Source organism: Henckelia pumila, chromosome 4 (genome assembly GCF_033568475.1).
Source record: "Henckelia pumila isolate YLH828 chromosome 4, ASM3356847v2, whole genome shotgun sequence".
NCBI classification, from domain to species: Eukaryota; Viridiplantae; Streptophyta; class Magnoliopsida; order Lamiales; family Gesneriaceae; genus Henckelia; species Henckelia pumila.
The window spans coordinates 133,739,189-133,761,120 of NC_133123.1; the positions used below are offsets into that span (position 1 = coordinate 133,739,189).

Here is a 21,932-nt window from a genome sequence, read left to right on the forward strand (position 1 = left end):
CCTAATATATTTAATAATGACCATAGTATTTCCAATTTTAAACATTATTTGGATCTATTACTTCAATTCATGATGAGATGTTAGCATAAAGTAATATCTTACGCTATATCCAATTTTAATTTCAATATGTGGGTCCACAAAATTTTGAGGGACTTCAGTCACCAAATTATTTTTAGAAATTGGAATTTAGATGATTTCAAATATGATATATACATAAAGTCGATTCCAGTTCAAGAATTTCTAACGCTTCTCAAATTGTTTTCATTAGATAACAAACTTGATGCATAAATAATCAGTAAAGAATCGGGGATCGATGATTGCGTATAAAAATAATTATAATGTACAGCCAATTTTAGTCACAAGAGGCAACAGCAAGAGCTACCCCAAGATCATTTGAGGTTGCACATACGTACATTCTGTATGTCTCAACTTCTTGTTGATAAACCTTGGGTGTACCTGCGGCATAGTAGCTTCCCTCTACGCGATCGCGTTTCGAAAAGATTATCTCCCTCAAGATCGGTTCGTGGCCATTGAGGAGATTTCCCAAGCTCAAAACTTTCCTCCACGACTGGTTTGCAGTTGGTGGAGGGAACATGTTGACGACCACATTTCTATCGGGTGATCTTATTTGTTGCTTCTTGTCAAAATCCTAACATGGGGAGAACAATCCAGATAATAGCATGAAGAAAGATGTGTTATACGAGGAGGTATAATTTTAGATCAAATGGGGTTCGACAGATATATCTGGAAAACATATTCGAATAAGGTGCACCCATCACCCATGTACTCTTCCGAGTTCCGAGTAAAAAAAGAAAAAAGATAAATTTCCCATCAGGTTAGGCCTAAATACAAAATAACTCCACAGAGATTTGATTAAAATTATGACATTCCCGAGAATGAGTTTAACCAAAAATTGTTTGAGACATTCGAGCAAGGCATTATCCCATCGATTGGCGAACAGTTGCAAGAAGTAGCACAGTAAGAGTTTAGTACCTTCTTGGAACCATCTTGTGCAGAGCCAGTTCCCATTTTAGGGAGGTAGTAATTGTAGTAATCATCGAAAATTGCTTGTGCAAGGTGTGGGGATTGCAGGAATTTTTGGTGAAGAGATGCTGCTAGTAAAATTAACTTCTCAATGTGTTCAAAGGTCGTACACAATCGTGTGAGGTCTTCTATGACATCATCACCAATTATATCATGCGCTGTTTTAGAAACAGAGTATTAGTAAAATCTGGAAAGCACTTTCTCAGTAAAATAATTTTCAAGATATTGACAACATTACTTTGTAAATATTTTAGCATTGATCCCATGGTAATGTACAACTGTCCAATTTTTGTGGTCATGTGCTTCAAGTCACCAAATGAAGTCTGATTAAGAGTGTCAGCTGCTGCTCTGAAGGCAGTACAGATTATTTGTTGCAGCAGTTGGTGCGGTTTCAGCGTCTCCAAATAATGAAGAACCTAGCATGAGATGACTGTTAAAAAATTAAAAATAAATAACTAAAAACCAATGACTGTGAAATAATGGAGCAAATCTATGAGAAAAGAAGAACCAAACTTTAACCTGAAAATCAGGAATACCTTTTCTCCTTCTCTATTTGGATCTAGAAGAGGCTTTTGTTCGGAAGCATTTAAAGGCAGAGCTTCATTCCAGATCTTTCTCCACAAGTTTCCATGATCTGACATTCGCTCTGATAGTCTTCCACGAGGAGGCCACTCGCCTGCTGACCCTTGATTCGCATTACTTTGAGACACTTGATTATGTTCAATACTACCATCATTTTCCCAATCTTTAGGTGAATGCCACCGAATGAAATCTTCAAAGACGGCATCTGGATTAGCAGCCTTGAATGCAGACATGTCTGCAGCCAAGAATTAAGTGATCCCCATGAAGATTGAGAAAAATATAACAGGTCAACATAAGCTTCTTATCAGAACCAATCAGAATTATACATCATTCGCATAAAACTATCTATTTTGCATCCTGGGTCCCATCCATTGAAAGAGAGGAAGGAAAAAATTACTAACAAGCATCATATCACAATATTTGAAAGAAGGCTATCCTGACGAAAGAAACAGCACATTGGCCGCGTGCTGGCCTACCACACTGTTGATTTCGTGTCAAGCATGCTATGTTCTTGGAAAGCATTAACATAGATGACTAGATGAGCTCAACTGTTGCAACAACACAATAATTTGAACAGTGAGATCTCCAAACAAATTCTCAAATTTCCATTCATCTGCTGAATGACACCCAAGTTCTTTAAGATATCGCAAAACTTAAAAAAAAAAAAAAAAGAAAACAAAAAAAAAAACAAACAAACAAACAAAATTCAGATGCTGATATCTAATTTCCACAGTTCTACAACAAAATACTAAATACTAGCTCTGCAGAAAGGACATTTTCTTCTACAATGGTAAAAAAAATTACGGAAAGCGATTAGCAAAAGTATAGGCGTGATGAAAGAAATTCCGTTACCCGATGCCAGGATATCTTTCTCAAGTTGAGCAGAGAAATTCTGAAAAAAAAATTAAGGCGGAAGATAATTGCCTGCTATATGTTAAATTTTGTACAAGAAGATAGTGTCATAATAAAATCAGATCCAATGTCTGTCATAATCTCGATAGCATACATATATTTAACCCAACGAAAGAAATGGTCTTCAAAAGTTTTAGCCAATAATTATTGACACCAAATAATCAGTCACAAAAAAATGTCTCAGAAGGGGCTTCTCAAGCTAGATCCAGTCAAATTTACCATTATTAAAAAAAATTTGGTCCATTAACTTGTCCATTTATTTGGTTTTGGTCCATTAACTTTTCAAAATTTACTACACTAACTTTTAATTTTCGATTATGTCGTCAGCATTTTCCGATATCACATCATCATTTTCCGGTCTCACATCAGCAATTTAACCAAAATAGCCGAAAACTAAAAGTTAGAGTACCAAATTCAATCCTTGAAAAGTTAATTGACCAAAACAAAAAATGGACAAGTTAATGGATCAAAAAAACTATTTTCCCTTATTAACATTGAAAACTTGCACATGCTATCATGTATCCTTGACTATATCATGTGAATGAAATGAAAAATACTAAATGAAAGAAGTTTGACAGCCCTTAATAACTGTGAATCAAGAGTGGAGTAAAAGTACAACATAGCATCAAAATCTGGTGGAAATTCAATTGGAAAAATCAATATTTTCCAACTAAAAAATGAGGCTCAAAATTCTAACTTGACATGAAAAATTATAATTAGGAGGAAAATATTATATCCACTAATGGTTTAAACTTACAAATGAATTACCCAAGGCTTGAGCCGCCTGTAGTCGTTCTTCATGCATATCTTCAGTCATTGGAGGTGGATCCTACATAATCATTAAAGGGGAATGCATGTTACTCCCTTCTGTGTTATATGAGCAGGTCCAATGTTGTATGGGAAGAGAGGAACAAGCTTTAAACAGCCAGCCAATTTAGCAACCAACCTGTATTATTGGAGCATGCATACTCTTGCGTGATTTCAAAAGCATCATATTCACAGGACCTCCACTTGAATGCTTTCTGACACATTAAGAAGGCATATTTAAACAGGTGTAGAAACATAATCATACCTAGACTAGCAAGCACATGCTTCCAGAGCCAAGCAAAATATATGAGGTTCACAAATTTTACAATGAATAACGTCAAGAGAGATATAGACCAAATATCGCAAGGGCATAGCATCATTTAATTGTGAAAGCACAGGAACAACGTGTTGAACTTGTAGCAAGAAATGAAATAAAATTAAATCTCTCTCCCAAAAATCAATCTCAGCAAATAAGTATTTCAGAATATTATGTTATTATATTAAGGAAGCAGAGGCTATTAGAATAACTATGTCAGCGTGCGCATCATGTTTTGCCAAACTGGCGTATAAGTAGATAGATAAAAGGACAAGTTAGAAAAGTTTATCCAAAATCACGACTCATAACACAAACCATGTTTCTATCTTTACCATCATGTATATCACACACATACTCCGCCGTCCGCATAAAATGATCTGGGAAAATGCCATTGAAAAAATTCCAGTTGGGCTCGTAAGTGTAGGGGGCTCTTTTTTAAAAGAAAGAAAAAGAAAAAAGAAAGAAAACAAAAGAAAAGAAGAGTGGTCATATAAAAAGATACCTGAGGTTTAAACCAGTTGCGATGCTTTTTTATATTTGTTTGAAAGTGAATCAAACTAGACATAGATTATTCCAATTAAAAGACCTTCCAAATAATGAATGAGATTCTTGGATCAACAGATTTACTTTCAATTTCTCCAACCAATCCATATCTTTCAGAGAATTCTATAATTGAAGCTATAAAGGATAATATAAAAAAATCACAGAATCAGTGTGAAGTGATCTATATGTTAACTTCCTCAGCTTCTTGTCTGAAGTTGACGGAAAACGACAGCAATGTCAACCAAATATTTTTGGCAAGCCTACAAAGTCTAGGTTGAGATGATAGAAAAACATAGTTGTCACTTGCTTTTTACCTGTCTTGTTTCCTCTCCAAGCCTTCACCAACATCAGGAGAAGAAGAAAAAACCCTAGGAACCAAAATATCTTCCTGCAGTCAAATATGCACTCAATGACAGAGGCTAAAAATAATGAGGTACAACTACCACAAGGATCAAAATAGAAATCTACCCATACATGAGCTGTATCAGAATCACCACTTCCACCAACATCATTGCCTTTATCTTGTTCACATTTCTTATTGATGCATACCGCAAGCTGAAAAATTAATGTATAAGAACTATCTGTTAATTTTGCCCAGGAGTAATTTGATTCATACGGCATAAAGGTATAAATAAGACTTTAATCGTTTTAGATATTCTTCTTCGAAGAGAGAGACAGAGAGATGTCATTCTTCATCACATTCAAATCAATCAGTGTCCGTAACATTGTGTGACCATAAACAAATCATACGTGGAAAACTTACAGAAGATCCTCAGTATGTGATGTTTTGGAAAAAGTATTAATTTCTTCACTGATTATTCAGGTACATTGGTTAGGCTGAAGTTCAAACATGGTCTGTGACGCTGTGTAATTATGTACTATCAGAAACTAACATAACCAGTCTTCCAATGCTGTTTGAGTTAATGCTTCTCCTCACTGCAACAGATTTAGTGACCTCACAACACATTTTCATATTCCAATATTTTCGTGAACCTTTATTTCATAACATAACTAGGGCATAACTTTGTCACTGAAAGGAGAAAAATCCTTGAATACATATTGTCAACTTTGACAACAAGATATTAATCAAGAGTCCAAGGCACTAGATATTTCTTACTTAATCAGTAGAGATTTCATCAATTTACACACTTGTAGCAAGCTTATAAGAGGAAAATAGGCAGAACGGGGTGGTCACTCCCCAGCTTCATATTATCTCAGCATCCCCAACTAATGTTTCAGTCTGATCTTAATAAGAGAAGGTATCGCGACGATTATGAAGAAAAGTGGATCAATAGCCACAGTAAAATTGTTTCACCTCCCACTCCAGTAAAGTGTGATTGTTTGGCAATAACAATTCAGTGAAGAAACAAGATGATGATCAAAGGGGAAGGGGAAAACAAATGCTACACACAGAAAGAGAGAGAAGAGGGACGTGATTCTACAAATTTAGCAGAGGTGCTATGATATCCAGAAGTACATGATTTGTGTAACAAAAACCAACCATGTGCAATTTCTGATTAATCAAGCAGGTAGATAAGTCGATTGTGCCACTGACTGGCATTCTTGGAAGTGGCTGTGATTCTTCCCAACACCACCGAACCTCCCTTACAAACTCTATCCAGAGTACAGCAATTGCTAATCAAATGAGCAGCAAACTGACTACAGTGAGAATAGTGTAAATGACAGTTAAAAGAGAAAACGGAAATAAAAAGATGCCACATTTGCTTAATAAACTCCTTAAGAGTAAAGAGATTATCTTGCTAAAACAAATCTCAAGAGAAGTACCACGTATACTACAATTGCCAAACCAAAGGGCATGTAAACAGAACTGTGCAAATAGTGATTCAAGAGCAGCGCCTTTCACAGCTCGTGAATTTCTATGCTCCCCCAAAGAGAAATCCAATTGAGCTCCCGCAACTGAGTGGAAAAGGTATGTCAGTAAGCATCAAGTGCCATCAACTTAAAACCAAGAGCAACTACAACACATAAACACCAGTCACATTGCCTCTTTGTACTTTATAGTGTTCTCATTAATGACCTATATACCATCTGAAGCAACAATAAACCCTTTAAGTGAATATAACTCTATTGTTAATTCAATAGAATTGAGCTAATGCCATAACCTCTTTCTTCCGTCTTTCCCTTCTTTCATGCATGCCAAAGAATAGCACTTACTTATGTTGAAATGTAAATAATAAAATAAGAGTATTATACAGAAAAGCAGGGATTTTGACTTGTAGAAAAAAAAAATCAACCAAGGGTGGTTTAGAAAGCAAGTGCAGTTATGACATCACAAGCATAATGAAAAGTTGATAAGCTACCAGAAAATGGACAGAACTTTGTACCTTCGTGAAATAGATCTTTTAGCACGCGATCAAGAACTGTTGGTGGAGGCACAACTTCTGATGACTTCAAAGTTTCAGAACCTGAGTATTCAGCTGCTAATTAATAGAAAGAATTGAATAGTAAAAATAACCCAAACAAATTTATAAGGAAAAAATTATAAATTAAAAATAAATTATTCTTGATATCTGGCACATAAATATCATCTACATAAAGATTTTTAAACCTGACACAAAATCTTCCACAAATTGAGCATCCAATGACATTTCCAATGCCCTAGCCAGAAGGCGCAGCTGTGATGCAAATCCAATGGTATTTTCACCAGAAACACCACTGTTGAACAAGAGCACATGACTCAATCACTTCAAACAACGGTTAAAAATAATCGAATTCACCATAATTTAAGATCCATAATCAATTATAAAATAAAGCAAGTTCCTTCGAAATAAGATTGGTCAATCAAAGAACAAAAGTGAACATAACACAACAATACTCAAAGCTGCTCAGCAAAAGTTATAGACAAAGATTGGTGGATGTGCATGTTATGATTAGATTAGGTAAACGTGCTAAAGGATTGGGTTGACTCCAATCAAGGACCAGCACAGCAACCACCACTGGATTACCTTGTAGCCCATCTTGAACACAATGTTAAGGGTCACATCAAATGTTGCTATTAACAACGATTTTGAGGACATAGCTGTACAAGTTGATGCAGAGGACGGTGCATGTAACCTAGAGATACACCTATGCATGCTATATTTGGAAATAAGATGAATAACATGCATCCGTGATTACTCAGAGTATCAAATGATAATGTGTTTTGACTAGCATTTCATGATTCAATCTTCGATTACCAGTGTACTTATTAAGCCTGGCGAATGCATTTCATTTTCCAGAAGATTTGAGAACAATATAAAAAAGAAATGGCGTATCAAGCAAAACATGCAAATTTGAAGGTGTGTGAACTGACGTTTGGACAGATGCTGATCAGGATTTAGCATCAGAGGTTTCTCACAGGAATACTTTAAGTTAAAAGCACTGGAATAAATTTCATAATTGATATCCTCAGGTGTTGGCCAAATCAAATGATGAAAGAGATTCAAATTGTTGAAATAGATATTGTCTGACCACTCTATGAGGGGATGTCCTTCTATATTGACTTGTCGTACAAATACTAACTTGTAGAATGGCATATAAAAATGCAAGTCCCATATTTTACTCTTCTTGGTCAGCGTTGCAAATTCGTCACTTTCCTAATTGACAAGGACTCCAACAAGGTAGCTCAAACTTGACATAAGTACATGTTGATCAAAAGCATGTTATGCATTCTCATGCATAAGGAGAATAAACATTAACATCACGCATATGATAACACTAATCTTACAGATTTGGGGAAAGATTTGGATTCAAGAACCACTTATCAGCTTCCAAAGGAGATGCATTTTCCAATTCAGCCATATCCAAAGAACTTTCGGCTGTTATCTCAGACCATATTGCAAGCAGCTGAAATCCTGAAACGGAAACTCCACACAGATAAAAAGAGAGATAATTTTTGCGGCTTTGAGACTTAATGAAGCAAAAAAAAAAAATTCAAAAAGTTTACTCAGAGGAGGGACCAAGTCAATAATGAGTTACTCCAAATATATTTGTCGCATGTATTCACAAATATGCTACAATTTACTCTTTCCTAGAAAATGAAAAGGTCCGCATCTGAATAATCCCAGGATTGATTTGAAATATCTTTTCTTCACACTTCAATGGAGATTGTTTGTGCACATAGGTTTTCCATGATGTAGAATGAAGTAGCTTAAAACATAATTATAGCCACTCAACATTGAATTCCAAAAGACAGATACAATCTGGAAGAGCACTAGAAGCAATCAAAAATAATAATGATAATAATTATGCAATCACATGGGACAGCATATCTACCTTTGACTGGGTCCTCCGCCGAGTACCACTGACTCCAAGGACAATCATCATCCCATTGAGTTTTTCCATGGTTGTCACTCTTAAGACTTTCACCGGATTCTGTGCCTTCGGCTTCAGATTCTTGCACTTCATCTTCCTCATTGTAAATAGGGGTTCTGTAGGTTAACTGCATCTTAAATTGGACTTCAAAATGATGCATTGACAAGTCCACAGCAGTATAGGCCTTCGGGAATGTGTATGGAAAGATGGACTATCATATCAGTATGCGATGATAATATATTTGCACATGCAACTCAAAAATCTACAAAATAACCTATTTAAACCAATTAGTATTGAGTACAATAGGGCAAGTTAACATAGTCAGTCATACATAAATGAGCGTCACAAGCATGACTGCTCAAAAAGTATTAGTCCCAAGGACAAAGTTCCTGGCTATAAATACAATGATGGGAGAGGGAGAAATGTGACAGACCTTTGTTTAAACAAAAATACTCATAGAAACGTTACAGTCAATTCTGTGTAAGAGTTTCCAGTTCACCAAAAGATGGATAAAAAAATTAAGAATCAAAGAAAATGGCATGCAAAGAAGTATCCAGAACACACTACATGGTTTCCAATAGATGCAAGAGCCTTTGAAGCTAAAACTAAGTACCAAATGCGAAAACAAATTCAAAGTCATTAGATAACAAGCTCGAGGGTGTTTTTCCAAAACTGAGAACGGCAAGGACTCACAAATTTAGATATGAATAGCTCATATAATCCTTCCAAATGCATAAGCTTTATTGGAACTTGGCTACCAATGCGGTCAGCTTCAAATCTTCTAGTAAAAACTGTTCCCATATTTTGAATACCAATGTAGGCTTTGCGTGAAGGATCGTGAACTGGAACAAATGCAGGCCACAGACTGCAAAGAAGAAATGCAAAACAGGTCGACACATTTTTTGCACACTTTTTGTCCTCAACCAAAAGCAGAAAAGCAACATGTACATATGCATAATGTCCAACAACAGAAACTATCACCAGAATACCAAGAGAAGAAACGAACAAAATCAGCATTGACGTCCAAAAAAAATGTAACCACTGTTGAACACTCAACATCCTCGCTGCTCTATTGTTCAATGCACATCGGGCTAAGCTTTGTCCGACAATGAAGGGTCCACTTTGATACAATTTATTCATGGTCTGAGCCACATTGTAGGAACCATAAGCAAGACCTTAATGCCAATAAATTCACTGATGTTTATATCATACTTATCCTTTCTTTGCAAAATATTACTCCAAGTTGCTAGAAAAGATCGATCACAAGCTTATAGTATTCACACCACAATACTGGACGCGATTCGTTGCAATTAGGGCTATAATACTAATATAACTAGAAAATTAATGAACTATTTCTCCATAAAAAAGGGAAAAGTTAAGACAAAAAGGGTGGATCTATGATGTTATTAGCAGCCAAACCACGAACAATTGGACAAAGCAATGGCAACTGCACTCAAAAGTTTGCTGGCCTCTGGTGCATCAAGAACCACCCCACTTGCACTTTGCGGAGCAATCACCTACATAGTGCAGACTACAAGGGTGAAAAGGCAACAATAAATGAAACAAAACCAGATACTATGAGGCCAATGAATTAGGGGAAAATAGAGATAAATACCGACCAAAAACTCCTTCACCCCAAATGATAGTTGCAAATCATGTAAAGGTTGATTCCAGTCAGTGACTTTACCTGAATCAAAGATGATCACAGTTAAGAGAGGAAGCTAGAAAGACTAACTAATAATTTATGCTAGGAACAGGGCATTACCATTATTACTTGTTTCGAAATAGTACTCCATGCAATAGCTTTTCATAGCATACTTGAACTCGGATTTAACCTTGTACAAATCCTTCAAAATATCGGTTTGAACAGCATCCTTTATCTACAGTCAACATCCAATTGTCAGAGAAACGAAAAAGCTCGGATCATAATAACAGTTAATATAGTTAATTTCAGATGAAAATCAGCTACGCAAGTAAACTCGGCATACCAAAAGATTCTTTGGGCCATCAGCCAACCACTGTCTACACACAGCTTCTATTTCAGAAATGAACCTATAAAATAAGCAACTGGTGAGAGTAGCATTGCATAAATGTGGTCTATCTTGTTCATTATAGGTGACACAAAATGCAATGCCAGACTAAACATTCGTACCTTTCCCATGAAGATGCGAGAGTAAAGTCATCAAAATGCTCAAACTGCAAACAAACGTGAACAGAAAAAGGAATGCAACTCATCAAACGGAGCATATATGTAAACATAAACACACTCAACATGAATGGAAGGGAACATAGGTCGTGCCTCCTTTTCTTCATCATCACCATCCTCCATAATGCGTTTCGAATTGCTGGTTGACGCCATGTACAAAAAAATTGGATAAATCAAGTCACGAATCGAGTTCTTCGAGATCCGAAAGTGACCTTTGCAGGATTTCAAGGAGTTTTGCGACCTGAACAAATTCTGCCTATCTGAAGATTTGTGTAGGGGGATCCGAATCTTCTTTTACGTTCGGGTAACAGAATGGACACCGGAACGAGGATTCAAGGTGAAGTGTTGATCGGATTAGGACTAATATTTTTATCTTTTTTATTTTAATTAATAATTAATAATTAATTTGTTAAATAGTTTTAGGACTAATATTTTTATCTTTTTTATTTTAATTAATAATTAATAATTAATTTGTTAAATAGTTTTATATCCATTACATTTATTTTTTCATTCACCTCAAATATATAATTTAGTTTTCATATTTTTACTGATTTACTCTTATTAAATTAATATCATTAATTATTCGTATAATTATTTCTTTCCATTAAAATCTTGGTTAAATAAGAATAAAAATGAGAGATTGGTTTTTAAAATTTATTTTTCTAAATATTTTCTTAATCTGTGTGAAAATATACACTTGTTTGTAAGTTTTTAATGATTGTACCATGTTTCTTATTATACTTTGACTAAATTTATTAATAATGACCAGTTCCTAAAATAATTTTTCTCGCAAAATTATTTAATGTAAGGTAAATGTAAAACATTCATTCAATGTAGAAAAATATGAAAAATCAACAAAACAGAAACTACAAATATAATTCATCAAACTAGTCGTTGCTTTGGTTTTTTTAAAAATTTATTTTACCAAATTTTTTACTTTTCTTTTTATTTTTAAGTTTTCGAACCAAGTGACATTTCATTCTTATATTCTAGTATTTTATTGATTTATTGAATATACTCTTATATTTTTATGGGAACTTAAATAATATGCTAGTTGTTCGATCCGTAAATACATTTGATTGTCTCTTTTATTATTTCTTTCCCTTTCTTTAATCTTGTTTGAGAGAGTGGAGATTTTCCTCTCTCAATTTAAATATATATATATATATATATATATATATTACATAAGATTTATCGAAAAATTTTGCCAGCAACCGCAGCTTCCATTCTCATAAAAGAACAAAATAATAACAATAATAAAATGAGTCTATAAAATAAAACACCAAAATTTGAAGCAAGTTTCTATCAAATTTGGATACAGAATAGTCGAAGTTGGCTGTGCTTCCATATTACAATTTTTCACTTCAAAAGAAAAAAAAAGGATATAAACACCACAAAATAATGTACAATTTCACCTGATATACGGATGGTAAAACACCCTCCCCAACGAAATTCACAGAAGGGGACGCAGATTGTATAGAGTAACAACTGTTTATGCTAAAAAAAAAAAAAGGCTAAATTTTCCTTTTTTCCCAGCTATACATCCCAACCATCTGTTCGTCTGCTGAACTCAACCTTCCGGTCAGTTAAACTTCCATACATGTCCGAAAACTTCGTCAAGCAGTTGCTTCGGACCCCATAATGAGCCTGTGTATTCCTGCTGATAGCCACATTAGAAAATTTCGACGTATCAATCGCCCACGCGGGTTTGATGTACTCTACCACCTTGTTCGAGCTTTTATTTGCGTATAAATAGTTCATCAATATGTCTTCGCAGTTAAAGAAACTGTCCACCATCTCCCGGCCTTTCACCGCGTACGTGCTCCAATATCTCTCAAATGCCACTGTGCTGTCGATGAAAGCAGCCCCCGTCAAAATCATGTTGTACCCGTCGTGTTTTCGGGCATGTTTCTCGCCTTTATACTTTAAGGGGGGGCCGTTAACAAGGCGCGGATAAAACCCCACTATTCGTTCTGGATGTTCACGCCAGACTCTGAACCCTCGTTCGATGTCATCACAAGCCATCATGATATCATCGTCGAGCTCAAGAACTGCTCGAGTCTTTATCAATGGATCAAGCTTGAAGCGGTTGTTCAACGAGTTGTGTTCCTCTATCCTTATCCTTACGGGAACCGCTGAGTCAAAGTCGCTTAATGGCGGTGGCGTTCCTTTGTTCCACACCACAACTATCTCACGCACCGAGGAGCATCTCGAGTAATGTTCCACGTACATTTTCAGATTCCAAAGTCGAGCGTCGTAGGTCATGGTTAATAAAGTGAACTCGGAGTAGTGACCACTAAGTGGGTATGGTTCCTGTCCACCATTTCCACCGTAGATATAATTGACCCCGCAACATGTCAGCGTCATAGCCACCACAATCACGAAAGTCAGGATGATGATTCCGCTGCAACTGCTTGGCCTTATTCTGGCACGCAGAGTAGAGCTTGCTCGGTTCAGGCGACTGCAGAATAGCCTCAGCTTCGCAGATAACACATTTGGCTTCTCCCAAGATGAGAAAGTGTCACTCCTCTTCCCCATATTGTGTGGGCACCAACTTAATGGGACGATATACTTCACAACCCCAAGTAAAAATCCCACAAGCATGACGAAAACAAACACGGCTAGAAACGAAGCTAACCCAAATATAAAGCGTCGAAGTGCATCTCCTGATGGAACACGATCCCCGTCAAGAAATGCGATCCACTCGCCAGAACTGAGCTGTTGAGCATCGACGTGATGGCCACGAGCACCATTCCATGCATTCCGGCCCTTATTGGACTCCTCGACTCCCAACGGAACCTCGACTTCTCTGAACTCATCAGTGGTCAAAACTCCAATCTTGAAAACCCGTACCCGCTTTCCATATGTCTCGCCAGAGTCTTGACCGATGCGATAAAGATTTCCGTTGTATACAAATGGCCTGCCTCCATTCCGAGCTCCCATGCTCTTGTCTGTATTATGTACAGGGTTCCTCTTATGAGGTTTCCAAGGACCAAGAGGAGAATTGCCATACCAGATCTCTAGTTGTCCATTCTTTTTGGCGCCAATCCCACTGTGGTCAGAACCGAAAAGCCAAAACAAGCCCTGATGAGGTATTATAAAAGCATCTACAAGAGGCTTTTTCATAATTATCTTATCCATTGTCCATGTCAAAGGGAAGTTTATGGCACGATAAAGACGAAGATCCCCTTTTTTACTGCTCTCTGGCATCATATATATCTGTACAAAATAAAAGATGTGCAAAATCATCAAAATTCATATACATAACATACCATATCCCAATATTCGTCATTAATGTACCTGATTTACAAATTTAGGTGTAGCAATAGAAAAATCCAAAATCAAGAAGATAGTTAATTTGCTCGATCTAGTATAATCCAGCATACCAATTTTATTTAATAAGTTAAAAGCGCCTTACGTTTCCGTTGTATTCAAAGACATAGGGATATGAGAGATGCCAATCTTCATCTAGTGCAATACCCAAATGCTTCCATGTTGCTCCCTTATCTACACTTCGTGCAACTCCTATATCTCCTTGCATCGTAACGGAATTTTTTGTTTCGTAAAACAGATAAAGAGTATCTCCCTGCATCATGACATAAACATACGTTAAAACGAAAATTTATTCAAGAAATGATTTATGTTAAAGTTCAGTTAATTTGATGGTTCCCTGTTATCCGATTCAGTGACACAACCATGGAAAACACAACACATTCTTAGGTGGCAAAAACCCTCCAAATTGAGTGCACCGAATCAAATATAAGCTAAGGTTAAGGAATATAAAGGTCGGGGTAGGCAATTAGCAATAAAAGGTAGCAAAAGATTTCTTCGAGCAACAACCAAAGCCACGCTTAACACAAATTCTTACTAAAGAATACGGCCACTAATATTAGGAACAAAATACCATGTCGAAAATCAATTTTATATTTGTTTATTACGGCAAACATATTTGTCATCCTCATCCACTCTTTTGAACGAAGAATTTTTACCACTTTTGAAGGATCATCCTCATCCATTCTTCATTAGCTCATACTCTCATTCCTTTAAAAAAAAAAGGCGGATCGTGACTAATCCATTCCGATTATAATTATTTTCCATAAAGTAATCTTCTTTTTTATTCCCCCACAAAATAAATGGGATGTATTTAAATGTCTTTATTCTGCGAGTGATGTGAGGGGTATCTCAATGATGTGGAGTGAAACCCCACCAGTCCAGCACATCTATGAACATGTAAACGTATATGAGCTCATTAATGTGCTGATACATGTGATTTTGGACTTTTATTCGTGGTTCTCTTCTCAGAAATCATGAAGCATAAAAAAAGGAAGAAGAAACTAAATCATTAAGCATCGATACAAACTCAACGAGTGTGTTTGTATAGAAAGTTATTTTAAAGCAAACACTTCTTTTTTGGGGAAAAAAAGTGAAGTTTGGTGGAACTTTATTTTTAAAAGAAATGCTCAAACAGCCGAACCTGCCGAAGTCGATAGACCGGAAGATGTGACATCTAATTTCCTTAAAAATAAGATAAAAGTTTTTTCTCACAATTATATCTAAAGATAAATCCATTTCTAGATTTTCTAGTGAAACTTTAAACAAATATTTTTTTAAAAGTTAGTGGAAGGAATCCGAACTCACCCCAAGTAGACTTAAACCACAAAATATAATGCAAAATACAGGCCACTGTGGTCATCTTTATAGATTATCTTTTGATAAAAGGATTTCAACGATGCTTCAAATTTCTAGTTCGCACACCACCAATTGCAACCGCATGCATTCAAAGTTGTCTGACCTTTTTCTTGTGGTACTTATATTTCACTAGGAAACATTACAGAGTGATTTCTAGTTGATGAACAATTCACTCGTGACAGCGTACCCTGTGTTTTGTATCTTCACCTCTCAAATTTCCACGAAAATTATAATGATTTTCCCTATTAAGAGTCCAACCATAATCCTCCAAAGTATAAATATCACTTCCTATAAGCTCGAGTTTTTCAGAAAATTAGTTGCTAAACTAGTACCACATAAGCTAGGAAGTCCAAGGTTCCGATTTAGACATTCTGATTAAGTCTACTTTTAGGTAAGTCCACCGAAGTCAGATTAAAAAATCGAAAAAGAAATAATGGCTCCCTTCTCCAATTCGCCAGTAATAATTCATTTCCTCTTTTTTCAAGCGGAGTAGTTACGTTGCTGGCTTTTGCGTTTTTCCAGAGAAAGAGAAAGCGCTTAGTAAACATAAAACAACATATTCAAAATGCGATAAAGAGTGCTCTACGAGAAATGGAAACATTCACTTTTTCCCTCCTCGACTAGTTTACAATTAACCCCTTTGCTCTAATTTTAAAAAAGTTTTCTACTATAACCCTGTTGGCCTCCTCTCCAGCAGGATAATAATATAGAAAGAAGATTCCAATCCATTGGCTAATAAAATACTAATACAAACACAAAGAAGCAGTATATAAACAATTGTCTCCAATCACTCTTTGACCATGTTCATTGAAGGTTGCAAATCCTATCCACGTCATTCCTGGAATCAAGCGACCGATCGAAAACTATGACAGAAACTTAAACAATGCACATGCAATCTGTTCTCTACCCTCTCAAACGGTAAATTTCTTATATAAAAACAGGTCAAGTAATCGAGGATGAATCTGACTAGAGACCATGACCAGGGACCAAACAAATATTCTTTTTCATATGATCATGGCAGGGGGTGATATCTGGATAAAGGAAAGTGCGTTGCCGATTCACTCAAGTCGTGTTGGCAAACCAGACAAACTAAGAACATGTTTTGGATTAAACAGTACGAAGCCCAAAAAAAATTTTTACCTGTACATAAAGAAAAGGGTCGGCAACAAAATTACTGGGAAAGCCAGAATCAGAAGGCGAAGCACAAGTAAGAACAGGATTGGCTACAGGCCATGCTGCACTCTCATCCCTCCAAACATTCATCTGCAGATCATTTTATCAAGACATTATCAATTTTCTCGAAAACCAGAATTTCGGGTTAATCCCTAATCAATCGAACTTCAAACTATCAAAGACATCTTTTGAATGAATTGACATGTGCGTTTTGTGTATATAAAGAACTCAAAAGGGAGGAAAAAAACCCAAAAATCGAGATTTTCTTCTTTAAAAATCAAGAAATTTAATTTAAATGAGGGGAAAAAAGAAAGAAGAAGAAATAATTTGTTGCAAGGCTTAAATATCACAAAAACCCAGAAACTGATGAGCATCAAGAATTTTCACTTCAATCCCATTCAAAAACAAATTGATCATTTGTGATTCATAAACAATAAACAAGAAAAATTAAAACGGAAAACCAAACAAACAACCAAAAAGATTCAATCTTTCCTGCTTAAACGTGCATCCATGAAAAAGAAGAAGAAGAAGAAGAAACTCACGGCTTCAATTGGCTTAAGAGAAAAGGGTGAATCACCATAGTAAACGCCGATGGCCCACGAACCCTCATTGTCGGAGACGCAGCCGGGCGGCGCGTTGATCTCCGATCGCACATTAGGCGTGAGCATGAACCTCCCATACAAACTCCCTATCGACCCCAAAACGACAACCGAGACCAAGAGAAACGCAAGACAAGACGAGAGAACACAATGTTCACTAGTATTAATGTGACTATTGTTATTATTACTACTGTGAATGACACAGTTTCCATTCCGATTAACAAAGCTGTTGCAGCTCTTCCCACCTCCAATCCCTCCATTCCACCGCCACCTGAACCACCCGCCACCACCGGGACCGCCGCTAGTACAGGACCCTGAACTCACGACTGGACTCGAACCCATTACTTCAATTAATCCAGAATTAAAAAAAACAATCCTGGACCAGCCGCAAGCGAGAATAGGCGTTCACCGCCTACATAAAATCCTCGCCGCCGACTCTTTGCATGCAAGAACAAATCCAGAAATGGCCGCTCGATCAGACCCACGAAAAAAACAGAGGTAGAGAGAAGCAGCAGAGCAGAGGCTCTAACAGTGGATCATTGGCTTTCTCTGTGGAAATAATAAAATCATTGGAAGTTTAATATATAGTAGAAGAGGAGACGAAGACTTGGGGAAGGTGACAACGGGGCCAGCCAGCGGACGTGTTCGAAGGAAACCAAGAAGAAATTAACGTTGTGGCCACTTTCTCGGTTTTTCAGTTTCACAACATACATACGCATACAGACAGAGGTGTAAACCCAAATTTTTAATATATTTTTTTTATTTTTATTATAAAAAAATTTATCTGAATTTCCCCTTATTATATTGAATTGATAACGTCATTAAATTACATGTTGGATTTAAATGAAAATAAAATATTCTGCTGATGACATAAAATCTCTTTTAAGACAAGTTCTCAGGTAAAATATCTAACTGTAAGAAATATTGAATATAAAGTACCATATAAAAAATATTTTAAAGTGTGACATGAAATAAAATGAAAATGAAAAAAGAAAAAGATGGCATCGAAAGTTGATTCGATCGATTTGAGTTATGGGTTTATTTTTTTTTTTTTTTACGGTGAGTTATGTATATTTTTAAAATGCTTTCTTGGAATAACTAACTCATAACTCAAAAGAATGTTTTTGAACCAAACAGAGAATTTTAGCGGAGGAAGAGGGAAATTATTTGTGGGGACCCGGGTTGCTAATTTGATCTTAGGGCAATTTATTATAATTAACAATTAATCAAGTACACAAAGGATATAAAAAACCAAGAGCTTAAAATTTTATTTTTTTTAAAAAAACTACAGTGTCTCGCTCGATCGGCCAAAGTTGCCCGATCGAGCGAGCTCAAACTTGAAACTCTCGGGTTCAGGGATCTTGGCCTCGCTCGATCGGTGAATTTCTACCGATCGAGCGGGCACAAAACTTGATTTCTATGCCTTGCAAAATAAGGGCCTCGCTCGATCGATGAACTTCAGCCGATCGAGCGAGCTCCAAATTCAGAAAATTCTGCTGGTAACAAAGTGCTATCAAAGGTAGAAACAGTAACCATAATCTCTTGTACAATCTACCAAATAAGATACATGATATCTCATAACATCTAATAAGCTTCCATACACAAGCTAAGACATATTCAACTACTTATACAACATTCTTGTATCTGTTCTAACATGGTTCATCAACTCAAAGTACATGTAATGCTGCTAACACCCGTGTCCTCACATGCTACAACTCTATCTCAAGCCATCATTGTCTCTTCTGACTAGCTCCTGCCTCACCTATTGCCATACACACATACAAAACAAAGCAATAGTCGGATACCTCCGGTGAGAATAAAATCCCAGTATAAACAACATAAAGCGCGAGATAATAAATGTGAATGCAATGCATATGGCAAAAGAGGCTATCAAGCTGATATCAATCGAATATAAGTTCTTTGGGATCCCGAGAAAATAAAATCTTTAACGAACACCAACTCACCCAATCGAGGTGAAGTTAAATACTTTATTTCCTCTGACTTTGGTGCAACTATAGTGAGTCTTCTGGCTCTGAAAGTAAGTCTACAATCCGTGACACTCAACTACAGCCCTCCAAACGTCATATGCACTCTAGGCTTTTCAACCCTCTGTGCTTTTCAGGCTGGAGTTCAAGATGAATGCAACATGTTATGTATGCATTAAATGCTATAAAACATCTTGAACAACTAATCACATAAGCATGTAAAGAAATCAAAGCATCTAACCACATAAAATACATAATCAACCAAGCAAGGGAATACTCGAAACAATTGCTATTTCGAGTGTTCTATCCCATCTGGATTCGCTGTCATTTATACCTTTCGATAGCACGTCTGAAAGTAATTTAAATCTGCAATGACATCAATGATAAATCATATCAAAAGGTTGCTCAATTTCTCAACTCAAGCTCAAGTGCAATTGCTAGTAAACCTTGCTTCAAATCCTTCTCGGTTCGAATCGGAGATCTCGAGTTCGAAAATCTTTTGACAAAATCTGAAATGATATGTACACAATCTCACAAGATCAGATTTCAACTCATATCATACTTTGTTTAGTCAATATAGCAAAGTCATGACAATACGCGAATCGGCGGCGTAACGGCTAAACATCGGCAATCCAAACCATAATCAACTCAATCCAACAAGCATATAACTCATTATCTCTAACATATCATCACACATAACTCAAAAATCATCATCATCAAATAGGGTAGGGTTCGAATTTTGCTTCATAAAATCATATAAAATCCGAACGATAGTCTTTTTTCCGAATCGTCTGCGAATACGTAACTGGTACCAGCTCAATCACATATATAACCAAAAAGAATATCAACCCATCTTCAACATAAAAATAAAATATGAGAAAGCTCAATAAAATTTGTACCAAAACGAAGGTCTCGGAGCGGTGATCGTAGATATATATTTATCTGAAATTTCTGACAACCGGAGCGCGAGTTATCGAAGCTTTTAAGAGATAAAAATGGAGTCTTTCTTGATGCTGTTCGATTCTCCCTTTTGTTTCTGCTGAGTACACGTTGAATTCAGATATTAAAAGTGGGAATTAAGATAAATATAGCCACATTGCAGTTTAGTCCCTGAACTTTTGGCTATTTGCAATTCAGTCCCCGGAAAAGCGATTTAATTCAATTTCAATCCTTATTCATTTAAGAATATTAAAATTTAATTCTAAACTCTAAATATTCCCAAATTAAATATTCTCGGATTAAAATTAAATAATCCCGGGCCTTACATTTCTCCCCCACTAAGACATGAGTTCGTCCTCGAAATCATAAGCAAGCTGTATAGACAATCTGTATACACATAAGAGAATGAAATAACATAAAGCAGAATAAGAACTCACATCAAAGAAACAACTCTGGAAATCTCTGTCTCATATCTGACTCAGTCTCCCAAGTCGCTTCTTCAGTGCCATGTCGACTCCACTGAACTTTGACTAGCTGAATTGTCTTATTTCTGAGCTGTTTATCTTTGCGATCAAGAATCTGAATAGGCTGCTCAAAATAACTGAGAGTCTCGTCAAATTCAGCTTCATCAGGCTGAAGAATATGGGAAGGATCAGGCTGATACTTTCGCAGCATAGAGACATGGAATACGTCATGAATACCAGACAAAGATGGAGGAAGAGCGAGTCGATAAGCAAGATCGCCTATCTTCTCGATAATCTCATATGGACCAATAAAACGTGGAGATAACTTTCCTCTCTTGACAAATCTGACTGTACCTCTAAACGGGGAAATCTTCAAGAAAACTCTGTCTCCCTGATCAAAAGATAGAGGTCGTCGTCTGATATTTGCATACTTTGCTTGTCTGTCCTGAGCTGTTTTCATTCTTTTCTGAATAAGCTTCACCTTTTCAGTCATTTCTCGGATCATATCTGGCCCAACATCTGGTACGTCTGAAATATCATCCCAATACAACGGTGATCTGCATTTCTTTCCGTACAATGCTTCAAAAGGAGTCATTTCAATGCTCGTCTGATAACTATTATTATAAGAAAATTCTGCAAGTGGTAATGAATCTTGCCAACTAGTACCAAAATCTAGTACTACAGCTCTCAACATATCCTCAAGTGTTTGGATAGTCCGCTCTGACTGTCCATCTGTTTGAGGATGATAAGCTGTACTCAGATGCAATTGAGTACCAAGAGCTTGTTGCAAGCTATGCCAAAAGTGTGATGTAAATCTAGGGTCTCGATCTGAAACGATAGATTTAGGCACACCATGTAATCTTACCACTTCTCTGACGTAGATTTCTGCCATCTGATCATGTCTGTACGTCATTCTGTACGGAATAAAACATGCTGATTTCGTCAAACGATCGATAATCACCCAAATGGCATCGCACCCTCTGGATGAACGTGGTAGCTATGTAACGAAATCCATGGAAATGTGATCCCATTTCCATTCTGGAACTGATAGACTCTGCAATAGACCACCTGGTTTTTTTCTTTCTGCTTTTACCTGTTGGCAATTCAAACATTTAGACACAAAATCTGTGACATTTGCTTTCATCTGTTTCCACCAATACTGTGTCTTCATATCATTATACATTTTCCTGCCACCCGGATGAATACTGAATCGACTGCTGTGAGCCTCTTTCAATATCTGCTATTTCAAGTCTAAAACATCTGGAACAACAAGTCTGTTATTCACATATAAAACATCATCAGCACTGACCTGATATTCAGATTGATGACCAGATCTGACCATAGCAATAGAATTCTGAA

The 21,932-nt window shown here is 36.4% G+C and overlaps 2 protein-coding genes across 5 annotated transcripts; both read right to left on the reverse strand.

The window, feature by feature from the left end:
* Nucleotides 1–247: 247 nt before the first annotated feature.
* LOC140860054 (uncharacterized) lies at nucleotides 248–11,066 on the reverse strand. 4 transcript variants are annotated; one of them, XM_073262816.1, is made up of 22 exons: nucleotides 10,818–11,066; nucleotides 10,671–10,714; nucleotides 10,507–10,570; nucleotides 10,284–10,398; nucleotides 10,138–10,205; nucleotides 9,938–10,035; nucleotides 9,212–9,383; nucleotides 8,480–8,702; nucleotides 7,932–8,058; nucleotides 6,774–6,880; nucleotides 6,550–6,630; nucleotides 5,990–6,121; nucleotides 5,706–5,839; nucleotides 4,679–4,759; nucleotides 4,519–4,592; nucleotides 3,485–3,560; nucleotides 3,296–3,367; nucleotides 2,479–2,518; nucleotides 1,581–1,861; nucleotides 1,283–1,460; nucleotides 994–1,202; nucleotides 248–649 (listed from the first exon to the last, which is right to left on the reverse strand). In XM_073262816.1, exons 1-22 carry the CDS (start codon nucleotides 10,875–10,877, stop codon nucleotides 353–355), a joined length of 2,733 nt encoding a protein of 910 aa, XP_073118917.1. In that variant the 5' UTR covers nucleotides 10,878–11,066; the 3' UTR covers nucleotides 248–352. The 4 variants fall into 4 exon arrangements, with proteins under 4 accessions (XP_073118917.1, XP_073118916.1, XP_073118918.1 ...); XM_073262815.1 differs by having other exon boundaries at nucleotides 4,673–4,759; XM_073262817.1 differs by lacking the exons at nucleotides 10,138–10,205; nucleotides 10,284–10,398; nucleotides 10,507–10,570; nucleotides 10,671–10,714; nucleotides 10,818–11,066 and having other exon boundaries at nucleotides 4,673–4,759; nucleotides 9,945–10,033.
* A 906-nt stretch (nucleotides 11,067–11,972) lies between these two features.
* LOC140863422 (glucosamine inositolphosphorylceramide transferase 1-like) lies at nucleotides 11,973–17,841 on the reverse strand. Its single transcript, XM_073266850.1, has 4 exons — nucleotides 17,129–17,841; nucleotides 16,554–16,676; nucleotides 14,143–14,310; nucleotides 11,973–13,943 (listed from the first exon to the last, which is right to left on the reverse strand). The coding sequence occupies exons 1-4, from the start codon at nucleotides 17,525–17,527 to the stop codon at nucleotides 12,261–12,263; spliced, it is 2,373 nt and encodes a 790-aa protein (XP_073122951.1). The 5' UTR covers nucleotides 17,528–17,841; the 3' UTR covers nucleotides 11,973–12,260.
* Between the last annotated feature and the right edge of the window lie 4,091 nt (nucleotides 17,842–21,932).